Raw genomic sequence first — 16,384 nt, forward strand, 5'->3', positions numbered from 1 at the left:
TGATGAGGAACCATCATTTAAAAGTTCAAAAATATATTAATTATTTTTGTAGTTTATCTTTATTTAATATATTTCTAAACTCACGTAAGTAATAAAAAAAATAACAACGAAAAATGTATATTAAGAAAAAGTCAAATAAATATCATAGAAATGAATATAAGAAAAAATAGAAAAAAATAATAAGTAGGTTTTGCCAGCAAAAGAAAGTCAGACTAATTGCAAACAAACAAACAATGTAATTTTTATTGCAATGTAGTTTTTGATCTATAGAAAGATCAAAAAAATCAAAGTTCAATTTTTAAATATTTATTATGAAAGACACTCACACATTGCAATAAAAATTAATTCCTTGTACTACCAAAAACAATTAATTAGAAATAAATAAAATAATTTTTGTCCTATTTCTATTGCCAAAAGATGTTGTGATAAATACTCCATCGAGTTACATATATATATAAATAGAACAAGCTCAGCGATCTTACACTTCTCTATCGCTTTTGCATTTTCGTTTGAATCACACAACACGAAAATCATGGAGAAAGCCATTAACAGACAAAAGGTTCTTCTTCAACATCTCAATCCTCCATCATCCATCTACGCTAACGAATCATCAACCCTCTCTGTTAGTTTCTTCCTCTCTTTTTTCCTCATTTTTTGTTCAATAATTTGCTGTTTTTTTTTTATCTTCACACCTTTTTTTGTGTAATCCATTTTAATATAGCTTTTTGGCATCTTGGAAAAGTACCCTTTTGGTAAATTTTCCAGAATCAATTCCCTTTATTGATTATGACTTCTCAATTTTGTAAAAGCTTTGATCTTGCTTATGTGTGTGTATATTCATTTGAAATGTTGATTTGGCATTTAGGAAATATACCCTTTTGACCCTTTTTCAAAATTTTGTTTCTTTTATTCGTTAATAGCTCAAAATATTGTATATGTTTTGATCTGGTATGTATGTATTTATGTATATTCATTTGAATGATGTGTCTGGCTTGTGAGAGAAAGTACCTATCTGATGCTTTTATTCAACTAGTTTCCTTGATTGATTATTAGCTCAAAATGTTGTGAAATGATTGATGTGTTTGTTTATATGTAAGTATGTGTATAATTGTATATTCATGTCTTGTGAATTGGACTGGATATGTTATGGTGATTTCATTTATGTTTTTTATTTAAATGTTCGGTCGCTAGGCTTCAGCATGTTTGGCGGGGGACAGCGCTGCTTATCACAGGACATCTGCATTTGGAGATGATGTAGTGATTGTGGCGTAAGTTCGAGTCTTGCTCGATAAAAAACATGAGTTTTTTTTATTGAAGTGTATTCATCTATAAATGTTCGAGGATTCTTTTTTTTATCGATCCTCTAATTAGTATGAATGATTATTTATTTGCAGAGCATATCGGACTGCTCTTTGCAAAGCGAAACGTGGTGGTTTCAAAGACACTCACGCTGATGATCTGCTAGCCCCAGTTTTGAAGGTTTGATATTTATTTTTTCATTCTAAATTATTTTATGCCCCAGTTTTGGTCTTGGTATAATCATTTTGATTATGTACATTTAGTTTGTACCATGGTTCATTTTCCGCTGTAATTGTCTAATATGTATCATGAACATTAGGCTGTAGTAGAGAAAACCAACTTGAACCCAAATGAAGTTGGTGACATTATTGTGGGTACTGTATTGGCACCTGGATCTCAAAGAGCTACTGAATGTCGAATGGCTGCATTCTATGCTGGTTTTCCTGGTATGTCTTAATAATGTGTTGGTGAAACGAATATACTATTCTAGTTTATTATTTTAACAAATGCCTATTTTTCTGTCCAGACACTGTGCCTATTAGGACAGTTAATAGGCAATGTTCATCTGGGCTCCAGGCTGTCGCCGATGTAGCTGCAGCTATAAAGGCTGGGTTCTATGACATTGGTAAAGGATTCATCAAACTGTTTTGTCCTTATGGTTACTACGACTTTGTGTGCCTTGTGTTACCTTAACCATTTTGTGCAGGAATTGGTGCTGGTTTGGAAGCAATGACAGCTAACCCAATGGGATGGGAAGGATCAGTCAATCCCAAAGTATTTATTCCGCTTTTCTCATTTCATCACTTCCCCTTCATTGTTTTTAATTTTGGTTTCTGAAAATGAAACCGTTTAAATGGCTACAAGGTCTTGATATTTACCACTGTGCTGTGACAGGCAAAACTGTTTGAACAAGCTCAGAATTGCCTTCTTCCAATGGGGATTACGTCTGAAAATGTCGCACATCGCTTTGGAGTGTCAAGAAAGGAACAAGATCAGGCTGCTGTGAGTTGGATAATGGATATACATTTTAGTACTAGTTGTGCTTATTTTTTTTCCCAGCATCCTTAATTGAATCTTCTTAATAATGTAATTAGGTTGAGTCTCATAGGCGTGCTGCTGCAGCTACTGCTGCTGGTAGATTTAAAGATGAAATTGTCCCAGTTTCCACCAAGGTATTTATCGTTATAAGATATATACTTAATTGTTGTTTGAGGTCTTAGGCTCTGAACGAGACTTTTTTAATAGATCGTGGACCCAAAAACTGGCGAGGAGAAATCTGTCACCATTTCTGTTGATGATGGAATTCGACCTAATGCATCAGTGGCTGATCTAGGGAAGCTCAAACCTGTGTTCAAGAGAGATGGAACCACCACTGCAGGTATAAGATCATAAAAGTATGTGGTTCTTTTCCACATAACCCTCTCTTGTTGGCATACATTTAATCATTTGATGCTTGTGTTTTAGGTAATTCTAGCCAGGTTACTGATGGTGCTGGGGCAGTTCTGCTGATGAAAAGAAGTGTTGCAATTCAAAAGGGGTTACCAATCCTTGGCGTATTCAGGTACTTAATGGATAAAAGATGTATAATCCATGGCAATGTTCGTACACTGATTTGAAATGTGCATGCCACATGCCCTATAAATGAGGCTTTACCAAAATTTTATACCTTTAAATTGTGGTGCAAACTCACCGAGCATGTTTTAAGTTGTACCTAAAAGCTGAAATTGGTAAGGTAGAAATCTGAAGATTTTTCATTGACTGTTGAGTATAGGACTTTCGCCGCAGTTGGTGTTGATCCTGCTATCATGGGTGTTGGTCCTGCTGCTGCAATTCCAGCTGCTGTCAAGGCTGCAGGTCTAGAGCTTGATGACATTGACCTTTTTGAAATTAACGAGGTATTAACTATTAAATTAATATGGCCGTTTCATTTTCCTTTTTATTTATCCATTTGTGTATGTACTCACTTGAATAATTTGCAAATATGTTCAGGCATTTGCTTCCCAGTTTGTATATTGCCGTAACAAGCTCGGACTTGATCCAGAAAAAATCAATGTTAATGGAGGTGCAATGGCCATTGGCCATCCTTTGGGTGCAACAGGTATTTGCCACAACTTCTATTCTCACATTCTAAAAGCAATTGCACCCCTGCTGATTACCAATGTTTTTGGCTACTCATGTACACAAAATCTAACTTCTAATACTTTTATGCTGTATTTAATTTTTTTAAAGTTACCTTTATGTATACCTAGATAGACTACCCGTTACCCATAAAGCAGAAATTATTTCTTAAGGCTTACCAAAATTAGATGGTAATCATGCAAACTTGAAAATTTGGCACAAAATGATAACTGGAACCAATGATTGAATGATTTGGGGCCAAATAGAAAACTGAATAAGTGTAGAAGTTTCTCTTCTTTTATACAAAAAATCAATTGATCAAGTAATAGATATAGTTTCTCTTCTTTTAAACTGAATTAGCTTATTGGTGAAGAATTTAAGAACATTCTGAACGCTTCATCTCCTTCCCTCATCAGTCACTGGTGCTCAATTTTAATTTGATTGTTGTCGTCTATGCTTGTTCAATACCAGCAATATTGAGCATTTTCATGTTTATTCGACTTTTTTTTGTTATAGGGGCTCGATGTGTAGCAACACTACTGCACGAGATGAAGCGTCGAGGAAAGGACTGTCGATTTGGAGTTATATCTATGTGCATAGGTACAATCTCGCTTAACCTTTTTCACTATGTCACTTTAACACGTTGTATGTATGCATGTGAATGATGGATATTGTTAATTGTGAGCAGGTACTGGAATGGGTGCAGCTGCTGTTTTTGAGAGAGGAGATAGCATTGATGAACTTCGCAATGCTCGGAAAACGGAAGGCAACCTTTTCTTATCTAAGGATGCTAAGTAAAATTAGTTATAACTAATCATGATTTGATTTCGTCATCAATCGCGACGTCTTAAATAAAGTGTGTCCTATGATAGTGAAAATGTCTACAAGTCAATAATACAATCCCTTTGTATTCATTATAAGACTTGCATTAGTTTGAGTTATTCTTATTTTGACCTTACCAGTGTAACCTGTGTTGGGAAGAAAATATTGTACCAAAGGGTTAATGCAATGCTATTTGGTATTTTTCTGCATATGGTTTGTACTAGTTCTATATTGGTAACATGCAAAAATAATCCGGAATAGATGGAATTAATGATTTGAGTGAAGTTTGACACTTAAGGTATACATAAATGTTGTGATTAACTGTTTGGATAAGAATTTAATTGAATGAAACATTCAAGTATTTTCTCAGTTTTGTATAATTGTATCTCTACACTAGAAGAAAGGACTAGTTTGCAAAATGAAGTTCTATAATGATAGCGAGTTGATGGGGCTCTTCCAATAAAATTAAAGTTAATTATACTGACCCCTGAGTTTTAGTGAAATTACACGACCCTTCACTTTTTTACACTTACACAAACTTTCCTAATTTTTTATACTTTCATTATACTGACAATCCCTGCATGAGGAAAAATCGTATATTAAGTTAAACAAAACATCGTATGTTATGAGGAAAAATCCAAATAAACTATCTTAGTGTTTAACTCCGGAGAGAATTTTTATAAAATAGTTCCAAAGTGTGTTGTTGAATTTTTAGAGAGAAATGAAATGGATAAGAAGTTTTGATTATTTTAAATAACTGTTATACATTCTTATTTATAATTCATAAAGAAGCATGGAGGGAAACGGGAGAGAGGTGTTAGAATAAAATACTAATACAAGCTTGTTAAGGATGAAAGATGTTAGAATATATGTACGATGATATATGGAAGAAATTAAGAATAAAATAAAATCCATATGTTTTACTACAAAAGTGAGTCATTCAATAGAGAAAGTTGGTGAGCTAAACAACTTGACTTAAATTTAGCTTGTTTATTTAACAAATTTAACTCGTAATTAAATTTTTCGAACTGCACTCAGATGGTTTATTTCATTGACCGTCATACTTTGACTTTAAACTTTTCCTTTTCTTTTAGTGAACTTAGCTTGTGAATAGATACACCTACATTGTGGGAAGGTGGAAGAATCCGCTGATTAGGTTCCGAGAAGGTAGAAATTAAATGTGGTGCCCAAACAAAAGCACTACAGCTGGTGCCATTGATTTTAATAGTTGGATCCTCGAAAAAATTGATTAATTGTTACAGTTGAGATGATTATTGTGAGAATCGGAGATGGTTCGATCAGTTTAATCACTAACTGGACTTAAAAATGGTATTGGTTTGCAGTCTTAATTGATTGAGAATTGGATTATTTTCAATCGGAAAAATTTCAGTCTAACCGTGTTAAACCAAAAAAATCCGGGAAGTAAACCAGATGGTTTACTTACAATTAAAAAAATGGAATACTACTCTAATATTTTACTTTACTTCTGTCCAAAAAATATTGAGAGATATTATTTTAATATAATTATATATAATTATTAATTATATAAAAATTTCACTTATACAATTATATATTTATTGATAAAAATTATTAATTATATATGAGTTACCAGGTCTAACCAGACGGTTTAACCATTTAAACCGGTTAAACCTAATACGGGACATTTTCTGGTTTGATGTACGATTCGGGTTTTATAACATTGGCTGAGACTTTGAATTACAGGTGTAACTGATAAACCAGATCAATAATAGATTTATTAAAATAAAGAAGTGTAATAAGTAATAAATTTTGAACACAATATCACATCATTAGTGTTATTTTTTATTATTTTTATATGAGTTCTGGGAGATATATTAATATAATAATAATAGTTGGATATAAATGAATAAAAAAAAGTCAAATGAAAAGGGAAGGGGAGAGCTTGGTAATTAAAAAATGATTAAATAAGGAATACATCTTTTATCTTATAATTTATAATTAAAAAAATATTTAATAACTAATTTTTTAACCTAAATATATTTTTCCAAATAATAATAATTGATAACATGAAATGAGAGATAGAAATTGAATGTGTGGGGCACTATTTTGATCATTAGGTGGGGCAGTATTTTGATCATTAGGTGGGGCACTAGAATTTGTTAAATGGGACAGTGAGACATGTTTTGCTACTAATGAACAACATTATTGTATGAAAAAAAAATGAGACTTTCTTTATTCTTTTTTATTTATTTAAAGGGGGCAAACTTTTTTTCTTTCTGAATTGGGTTGATAGGTATTGTGCATTAGATAAATTGGCAAGTCAACTAACTACAAATGACTTTGAAAAGGGCTTTGGGATTAGATTTGTTAATTTATTTTCCTTTTTAAAAATGGTTAGGTAGAATTATTATTTTCTTAGCTTAATTGACTTGCTCAACTTGATTTTCTAACTTTTATTCTGTGTCAATTTTGCTATTAAGGTTTGCAATTACTAAAAATGTATATATTTTTATCTGTACGCCTGACTTTAACACTAAACATTGACATGTTTCCTTTAAGAAATTGAATATCTGTTTCTCTTTTTTACCCTTGAAATGAAAGTGTCAGTACTTGATTTAGTTATAACATGATTGTAACAATGTTAGCCTTGCATCATTTTCTTCTAACATGATGAAAATATGATTAAACATAATAAAATATTCACTCATTTTTCTATCTGCTATATTTATTTTCCGCATACAATAAATAATTAGAATATAATATCAAAATTCAATTGACTCTAATTAGTTTACCAATTACAAACAAGATGTTAATCTAGTATGTAAACTTCAATAGATTCTTAGGAATCATATAAGTCATGTTCAATTCATGTGAACAATATTTACTAGAAAAGGGCAACCACAAACATGAGAAAGGGATTGGTTTATTATTTATAGGGTAAAGAAATATCATTGATTATATAAAAAAAAATGATTAGTTTACTAATTACAGTTATGAGATTCTTGGTGTAGTTACAGAAGTGGAAGCAAGGTTAAAAAGTTCAAAGTGGGAGACAAGGTGTGTATGGGATGCTTGGTTATGTTTCATGCTAAAATTTTGCTAACAATCTTAAGAATTACTGTTTTCTTTAAGACGTTCATGGCATTAACTCTAAATTGAGCAAACAGTTCTTAACATTTATGTTATCTCCTGAATAAAACAGTTTAGTTCTTTATCTTATATAATTTTACAACTTGATAAAAGTTGCCCATAACTATACCTCTATTATGAAAGTATATCTTCTGTCCTAAAAATGTGTCACTTCATATGTCAATCTCATTAATTAATTAGAAAAATATTTTATTATTAAATTTTAATAGTTATATGTTTTCCAACCAATCAGAAAAAGTGCCACATGGAATGACATATTCTTATGGACAACAGATGTTGTCCCCTCTATTGTCATTACATGAAAGATTTTAATGGTCATGAACCCAATAACTAAATAATTTGTTATGTTTGGACCAAATTATAAATGATTTTAAAGTTAGGAGATGTAATTAAAAATTTCAAAGTTTAGAGACAGGATTACAAACTATTTTAGTTTACGGACCCACTTATAAAGTTATAATGTTTAGGGACTTGCTTAAAAATTCTCAATTGCTTTGAAGTAATTTAACATTTTTATATACAATATACACTAGTTTGTATTCCATGAGAAATTGGTATTTTTTTAATCAAATTTAAAAGGAGAGAAACTGATAAAATATTCCATAATAAACATATTGTTTGTGTAAATGATTAGTGAGAATATTTATCCTAATTAAAGATGAGACATATGGCTTATCCTATGCAATGTTGTATGTTAGAAAAGTCCTAAAAATTGAAGTGATTTGGCCAAAAGCAAAATCTTAAGTGAGTTAGTTATGAACGAAACGGAGGAATAATTCATGCCTAACATGATTGAGAAATATCAAAGTGGGTGACATGTGCATGAGAATGAGCCAAGCAAATGAATAAGGAAAAATAAATATTTATGAGAATTATCCGAGGTTAAACTTTTAGTTTATAAAATATAAAGATTGAAATAGAGATCATATTCTTTCATGTCACACGTTACAAAAACACTCATTTATAAACTAAAACATTTAAACATTCAGAACAGTAACCTCAATATGCATATACCAGAACTAATCATAATTCAAAAGAAAGTAACAGTATATAAGCACCATGGAGTACTAAAAAATCACTTTTTGACATCTAACATGACAAATGGAAGAAAAAAAACAGGGTGTGAAGAGGAAGCATGTCTTCATTTTTACAATTTCAACTTGTAGCAGAAAGATATTGCCATGCATTATTGTTTTACCTTGGAATACCAAAATGAGACAGCTGAGATAATCCACCACAGCAACTGATAAAATTAACCATTCAAAAGCCATAATGAATTAGGTGATAGATGATTTGCACACTGGGCATGATGGTTTCCGTCGGAGCCAAGGATCAATACACTGCCATGACATAAGGTTAACACACTAACATTTTCCTTACCCTCTATATAAAAGCAAATAAATAGTTTCATTTAATGGTCTTACATCTTTGTGAAATTTGTGCAGACAAGGTAGGTGGCGAATAGTTTCTCCTTTCACCGGGGTCTCGAGACAGACAGCACATACCTCTGTGCAGTTGTCAGTCTGTAGAAAACAAAGAGGAATATAAATCAGTGTTGAAACTAAAATTGTTCCTAATTACCAAGTGCATGATTGCCAGCCCCATTTTCCACTCACCAATTAATGGGCAGCAGAAAAAAGGTCTTTTTTCTTTGTGTGTATGAGGGATCTAAAATGGGGGCAAAGAGAACAATTAATTTAATTCGACAATCACGGAATACCTGGATGGTGGACTGTGGCAAGCCATTGATCTGATTGGCAGACGCACCAGTATGACGGTGATTTCCTTCATCGAGAGCTAATAACATTTCATAATCATCTCTGCATGAAATCGAGAGAAAGACAAGAACCTCAAATCCACTGTTCTATTTATATATGAAACAGAAAAAATCCAACAAAGCTATCCCTAAACTCTATGATACAGTGGAACTTGATAAAATACAGCTATGAAGGGACGGAAAAGAAAGGCATGCAAAACTAAGTCCAAGATGGGGGCAGTGCACAATTATGCTTGAGTTCTGAAACAATGCAATGTTACTTTGATGTATAATCTGAGAGATGACTTTTACCTTCCCTGATGAGGAACTTCACATTATTAATAACAGTTTCTTCCATCATTTTTTTACCATCTAAATTGTGTTTGCCATTCTATTAAAATTTTAAAATTGAAAAGTTTAAGAAACTAGATTGAGATTAAAAAACAACTTTCCACCTTTTTGGTGAGGTGAAACAAAATAATGAACGAAGCCAAAAGGTTACAAGGGAAACATTTTTTAGTCCTACTGCAAAAAAGTAATTAATTTAGTCCTCGCCCTAACAGAAATTATACTTTTTTCAAACTATTAATGCATCATGATTTCTACAATTTTCAACCTACATCCATTACCATTAGACCCAAAAGTAGAATAATATTACAAAGATACATATACATTCTAAGTATATTGCAAATTTGCAAACCAATTTCTAGAATTGGAGAAGGCAATGAGCAGAACCTGTTAGGAATCATTATACACACAAAAATGAAACACCATTTACGTGCATGAATTATTTACTAGGAACTTACTCATTGAAATCACGTCCAGCATGAAAGATATCATCAGCCATTCCCATATCACTAAGACCCCCTACTGCATCCTCTAATGCTTCCAATATATCAAGTCTCTGCACAGGATAGATAGATGGCATTGAGCAGAAGTTTAAGTTCTTGTTAAAATAGTAATTTCATGAAAAAAATGCATTAATGTTTAAAAAATTCCTTAAAATACACCAAAGAATAAGATAATTACAGTTCACTACAAAAAAGATTTGACCTCCTTATTTTTACATAAACATTAAGATGGAATACAAATATAGCAAAGCTAATAAGAAAAGTCTCAGGAAAGAAAGTCTTCAATTTTTGCAGTGCACTTGTCAGCAAAGAAGGGTATATGGATTAATTGGAAGCGGTGTTTTAAGTTGCACTCCGCACCCACAATTGTGGCCGCAATATTGCAGTTTCGGAAGTTTCCACAACAGCATCACGACCGCATCAGCCACAATTTTCCGCAACTACGATAAACACAACATAATCGCAACCACGTCCACAATTTAAAACACTGCTTGGAACTTGGAAGTCATAGAAATAGTATAGATAAATAAGGGTATAAGAAAGTCTAATAAAAAGTATATGAACATTGTTATGAATTATAATTGTCCAAAACCATGGTATTGCAGCAACTATGATCCCCCTTGATGATGTCTAAACCAAACAGCGCTGGAAAAAGTCAAACCCCTCATGTGCCAAGGTAATTAAAAAAATGATGAATGACCCCCGTCTAATACCTCAGTAACGGTAGAACTAGATTAGGGACAACAATTCACAATCATAGAAACAGTAGCAGCATAGAATTAACTAAAAATCTTAAAATCATTTTGAAATTCAATCTTAAAATTTAACATTAAATATGGTGGCTTGTGAGCACCATCTAGTAGACTAGTACCACAAGAAAGCAATAAAGAAACATGCAAAACATGATAGTGAAAGAAAAATCACATTTTATAATCATCATGGCTAGCAAGGAGAGGTAAAATGGGAAAGAAACAAGAATAGAACAAAGGGAAAATGCTAAGAAAATACCATATCTAGGTCCATATCCAGAGGAAACTGAGGGCGTCTTCCTCTAGTTGATATGCGAGGTGTAAGAGTCCGTCTTATAGTGCGATTCCTCAACTGTGACGTTCTGTTAGAGAAAGGAACTTGAGGCATAGCTCTCCTATTTGAAGGATTTTGACGAGTCGATGGACGAGGCTGCCTATTTGAAGGTTCCCTTGGCATCCGCATCTATATAAACAAAGATAGAGGGTTTGTTACAGGGACATTTGAAAGAGCTTATAGAGAAAATTTACGGGCTTATGAAAACTTAATAAAATAAACTTACGAAAATAGCTTATCAAAATAGTTTTTGACTTCACTATAAGCTCTTTTTAGTTTATATTTCAATAAGTTTGTCACAGAAGCTTCGGAAAATAAGGTCATTACAACAGATCTCTCTGAGAGAAATAGAGTTAAGCAACATAATAATTACATAGAGAGATACAAGGTTATGCAGTATGTAGCATTCAAGTGTCTTGTTGGCATTCCCACCATTAAATGACACATTTACCATGCATGAGCCATCTTTAAGTCTTTTAGAATATATTTTAAAGGGACTAAATCATGATCTACAGAACAAAACTCCATCATGAGTTATTTTGCATTGCTGCACAAAAGAACTGTTGCAACAATAAACTCAAAGTAGCACACCCTTTTTCCTTCACCATACTTAAAAGATTGTTTAATATACTTAAATCAGAGAGAGAGAGAGTCTTAATTACAGGATGAGGTATATCGTGGCTATCGATAGATGTATGCAGAAGATCCTCAAAATTCTGCATCTCCCATGCTAAGTGTTCATCAATCTGCAGCAAATTAATCCATGACGAGTTCTTGTAAATAAGAAGCATATGCTTAAACTACAACTTGTCGCAGAAAGTAAGCAAAATAAAATAGCTGACCCCTCTGCCTTGACCTTCAAAAGAATCATCATGGTACAATTGTTCTTGGAGTTCACGTGCCAATATCTCATCTGCTTCTACTTGTTGTGCCCGAGCATCTGAGCTATTGCTGTCATTGTCATCTAAATCTATGGAAATCCTGTTGGTGTACCTTGGTTCAGATAACAACTCAAGCACTTCAGAACTCAAGACAGGGCTGCGAGGTGAGCTTGATGATTCCCCAGAAGAATCAAGAAACATAATTTCTGAATTGTAAGATGATCCATTACGACTTGCTGAAGTAGATCCACGTTTCCTTTGCCTTTTAGTTAGTGCATCTGTTGTAGGATGTATTCCAGTCAACTGGTTTGCCTCAGGAATGGTCAGTGAAGTTGCTTGAGCTGCATGATCTAATAAAGAGCCAGTTACACCATTGCTGCTTTGGCCACCCCCAGTGTCACTTCTGTCCATTATATTCCTATTTTGCCCTCCAATAGATCTTCCAACATCATTATGTGTAGTTCTCCAACCAGATTGCCCCTCCAAGTATTTAATTGAATTTCTTGTAGCATCACTTGTACCACCAACTTCTTCACAATTGATCACAGGCCTGCTAATGAAGCATCATATGTCTTTAATCTCAGCAGTAGTAATCAATGAATCAAATCAGTAACAATATCAGATTATTTATTAGCCTATTTCTCTCATTTACTCCTTCCTAACATGAACCAAATAATTTCAAGTGTTCAAAAATTAAAGGCATGGTTGATTTAAACATGTAAAGAATCAAAGGAAAAATCCATATATGTCTAAATGTCATCTCTTTTTACTATTAAAAATGATTCTACAAACATCATAATTCAACATGAAGCTTTGAAGTCCAAATATTACACTATTGACACCTACAATTACAACTGATGCTATGGTTTAGAAAATATTTGACAAAGAACTGAAGCAGCATTAAAAACCCATGGAATCCAGAGTATATGTAAAACATATTGACATCAAAGAAAACTTCTCATGACCCTTCCTCTCTTCAAATAAATCTTCTTTTAGTCCGGAACATTAGGCTAATTGTTGTCAATCAGAATTACCATTATATTAGTGGATGAGGACTCAACCAAGTTCCAATAAATCGGTCCCAGTTAAATAATTGTGATGTTATAAGGTCAAGAATAAATAATGCAATTTTTTTTAAAAATGAAATATTTATGACCTCTATAATTGAATCACTTGAATGAATTGGGCTTAAATAGTGAAAGAAATAATCTAATCTGATTCGATGATGTGACCCCAAATCCAATCCATTATACTATATAAAAGTTCCTATCACCTACATACTTCTATTGCTAAAAAAGGGTGGACCACGAGACTCCCACTTAGTAGGGCCTGGGGAGGGTAGAGATTGTTTCCTGAATTTGAACATGTGACCTCATGGTCACTAAGTAACAACCTTAGCATTGTTACTAGCCATAAATACAAGAATAATAAAAACCCAGAAAATCAATTCCAAATAAATTTGAATGTCAGAAAAATAAACAACTTCATGCTGGAAACCAATACAACATGCAAAAATGAGCAATTCACAAGCAGAGAAATCTTGCATAAGCCTTGATATTATTCTTCTCATGCAAGATTTCCATTAAGCACTTCAATATGAAACACATAGTCTGATTACCTGGTTGCAGTGTGAATAGTTCCAGCATTAAGTCCATGGGACGAAGGATGAATAAGTACTCCCTTCCCTTTCACTCTACCATTGCCTCTCTCTTCAGCAACTATGCAATCTACACTAATTGGTGACATTGTATTGATAGAAACTGAATGCCCTGCATGACTCTGTTCAATGTCAATGGACTGGTGATTGTTCTGTTCAGTTGATTGTTTAGCCCTTGTTGCAATATTATGTGGTGAAATGCACCCATTTCGTACCAATCTCTTCTGCCCTCTAACTCTTGGAGAAGATGAAAGAAGAGGGTGCAAGGACACTTGCTTTTCATTTTTGTGTGGACATTGAGAATCACTAGACAGAGCAATGCTCTTTCCACGGTCCACAGATGTATTAAGACCTGAAAAAGTTTTATTACACGTTCCTCTAAAGGCATTTCTAGATGCATTGGAGGAATCAGAAGTGAATGGAAGTGAAGAACTCCCAAAGTTTGCTTTCAGCTCTTTCTTGTCTTCAGTTGCACTATTTCTTGATCCACGATTTGAGATAGTTGATTTCAGTTCTTGAGACCTTCCATTCTCCTCACTCAAATGTAGAACAGAAACAGACCCATGGTGAGATGATTTAGGAGAGTTAGAGCTGACAGTTTTCCCTTTATCCATCTTTTCAGGTACATTAGAGCGTGTTGTCCCAGGTCTGAAAATTTTCTGCGTTTGCGCTCTCCTAAACATAGGAGCATTTTGAGAAGGGCGAGATTTTTCTGAGGACACTGTTATATAGTTACTGCCATTACTAATTTCATCAGCATCAGGAAAGCCCCTATCACTCTTATTCATGCACATGATATCCACATCAGGATTACCAACATACTTCCGATCACCATGCCTGGTAGTTAATCTATCAGGTGTATCAGGAATTTCCACAACTTGATCCATATCCATATCCATATCCTGTTTTCGCATCATAAGCAGTGATCAAGTAAGAAATTTTCCATAAAAAAGTAAGGTAATGCTGACAGTAACTTGTGTGCACGGAAATGTTTTATCGACTATAAGAAACCTACATATACAAAAGTGATCAACGCAGAGAATATACTTCACCCCACAGTTTATGACAAGGGAATTATTACCAAAATGGAACATAGGACATGAATGGAAACTTCAGATAATGTGATAACATAATGTGCTTTAACCATTTTCATATAATTCAAAAATCAAAATAACAAATTTCATTTTCAAACATATAAATAAATAAACAGTGTCTACTGTAGTGCCTACTGCACAGTAAAAATCTAAATTTTGCCCTCGACGAGACAAGCACAAAGCTGAGTCTTATTCAAGACTAAGAATTTTCTTTTCATCTCTACAGAAAAGGGGGAACTGTTGGACTTGAACAAGCTAAAAATACTAGCTTCTGATATACCACCGACATATCCTATCTTAAAAGTCTGAAAATTTTACCTTTTGTAAATAAAAAAACTTTATAGCACTTTAGGGCCTCAACAAAACACTAAAAAAACTCCAAACATACACCTCATAATGAATAAAAATGCCATGCATCTCTATCAACAAAGCTAAGCTAACATTGTCTTTAATAAAGCACAATATAAAGTAGCTAAGAATTGCATGGTAGAAATATCATGATATTCTAGTCAAGGTCAATAGAGATTCATATTTTCCATACACAAACGTAAATGCAGTCAATGAGGCGGTAATTTCACCTATGAAAGACAAATTAAGGTTATAATGTAGAACCTAGGACCCAGAGGTCACAGATTGAAAGAAAAGAACTAGAAAAAAATTAACCAAATTCTGAAAGCCACAACCAAAACTCCAAAAGATGGCTTGAGTTGAAATTAATCTAACAAAAAGTAAAACAAAGCTGAACATTATAAACAAAGACACAACAAGTACATCATGCAAAATTAAGCAATTGTAATGGAAATTAAACAATTACATCATGCAAAACTAAGCAATTTAAAGTGAAATCAGAAATGGCTACTTAAATAAATAAATAAATATATATAAAAAATTGAACTTTACTAGGTCAATAAGCATGCTCAAAATTAAAAGAAATGTTGTTTTTCATTATTCCTCTAGGAAAGATAAATCCTAGAAACTAAAAACCAATTCATTTGGCTTCACTTAATAACTACAAAATCACAAAAGTGCAAAAAAAAATTAATTCTAGAAGAAAAGTGAGAGCTAAAAAATTGTTTCACTGTAGCAACCATATGCATATTATAAAATCTGATAAATAAAGAATAACATTATAATAATAAATAATACAAAAACTGAAAACTTAAATCCAATGCTCACAAAAAAATACGAAAAAATTGTTTGAACAAAAGGGCGACACAATCAACACCTAGATACGAATCTGATGAAAACAGGCAAGGATTAATGAGAGAAAAATCAATGAAATTATAAATCGAATTGTGCAAAATCGAAATTTAAAAAAAAAAAGAATGAATGAAAAGAAAATAAGAATTGAAAAATAAGGGTGAAAAGTGATTACCTGTTAGTAGTTCGAGATTGAAAATCGAAGAGAGAAATAAGAATTTATGAGTGCGCTGAATCAAATCTACCGTCTTGAGATGGAACCCATTACGTACCCATCAAATGAGTCGGGTCGGGTTGAACCATTGTCGGTTGGATGTGAGGGCCCAAATGTCAGAAATTAATCCACTCATTCTCCAGTGTTATTGTTATTAATAGCATATAGTTCAAACAACCTATGGTACTCATATTATTTATAACTAGCGTGTTGACAGGCACTACCGTGCCTGCCAACCCGCTTTTCCATTGTTCGTAATGTGTATTTTGTATGTTATAAA

At 33.0% G+C, this 16,384-nt stretch overlaps 2 protein-coding genes across 6 annotated transcripts; one reads left to right on the forward strand and one right to left on the reverse strand.

Moving 5' to 3' along the window:
- The first annotated feature begins 444 nt into the window (after positions 1-444).
- LOC109339747 (3-ketoacyl-CoA thiolase 2, peroxisomal-like) lies at positions 445-4,448 on the forward strand. The gene is made up of 14 exons (XM_019577258.1): positions 445-622; positions 1,192-1,268; positions 1,395-1,479; positions 1,619-1,745; positions 1,826-1,924; positions 2,006-2,073; positions 2,194-2,301; positions 2,394-2,471; positions 2,545-2,677; positions 2,764-2,860; positions 3,071-3,194; positions 3,289-3,397; positions 3,934-4,017; positions 4,106-4,448. The coding sequence occupies exons 1-14, from the start codon at positions 533-535 to the stop codon at positions 4,213-4,215; spliced, it is 1,389 nt and encodes a 462-aa protein (XP_019432803.1). The 5' UTR covers positions 445-532; the 3' UTR covers positions 4,216-4,448.
- A 3,952-nt stretch (positions 4,449-8,400) lies between these two features.
- On the reverse strand, positions 8,401-16,232 carry LOC109339746 (E3 ubiquitin-protein ligase RLIM). Of its 5 annotated transcripts, XM_019577256.1 has the most exons (10): positions 15,269-15,518; positions 14,978-14,982; positions 13,558-14,498; positions 11,901-12,492; positions 11,721-11,804; positions 10,984-11,187; positions 9,931-10,028; positions 9,089-9,188; positions 8,793-8,891; positions 8,401-8,708 (listed from the first exon to the last, which is right to left on the reverse strand). In XM_019577256.1, exons 3-10 carry the CDS (start codon positions 14,493-14,495, stop codon positions 8,646-8,648), a joined length of 2,178 nt encoding a protein of 725 aa, XP_019432801.1. In that variant the 5' UTR covers positions 14,496-14,498; positions 14,978-14,982; positions 15,269-15,518; the 3' UTR covers positions 8,401-8,645. The 5 variants fall into 5 exon arrangements, with proteins under 5 accessions (XP_019432801.1, XP_019432800.1, XP_019432799.1 ...); XM_019577255.1 differs by lacking the exons at positions 14,978-14,982; positions 15,269-15,518 and adding an exon at positions 16,066-16,232; XM_019577254.1 differs by lacking the exons at positions 14,978-14,982; positions 15,269-15,518 and adding an exon at positions 15,187-15,265 and having other exon boundaries at positions 11,901-12,489.
- Between the last annotated feature and the right edge of the window lie 152 nt (positions 16,233-16,384).

The sequence above is a fragment of the Lupinus angustifolius genome, unplaced genomic scaffold (genome assembly GCF_001865875.1).
Source record: "Lupinus angustifolius cultivar Tanjil unplaced genomic scaffold, LupAngTanjil_v1.0 Scaffold_95_60, whole genome shotgun sequence".
In the NCBI taxonomy this organism is placed as follows: domain Eukaryota; kingdom Viridiplantae; phylum Streptophyta; class Magnoliopsida; order Fabales; family Fabaceae; genus Lupinus; species Lupinus angustifolius.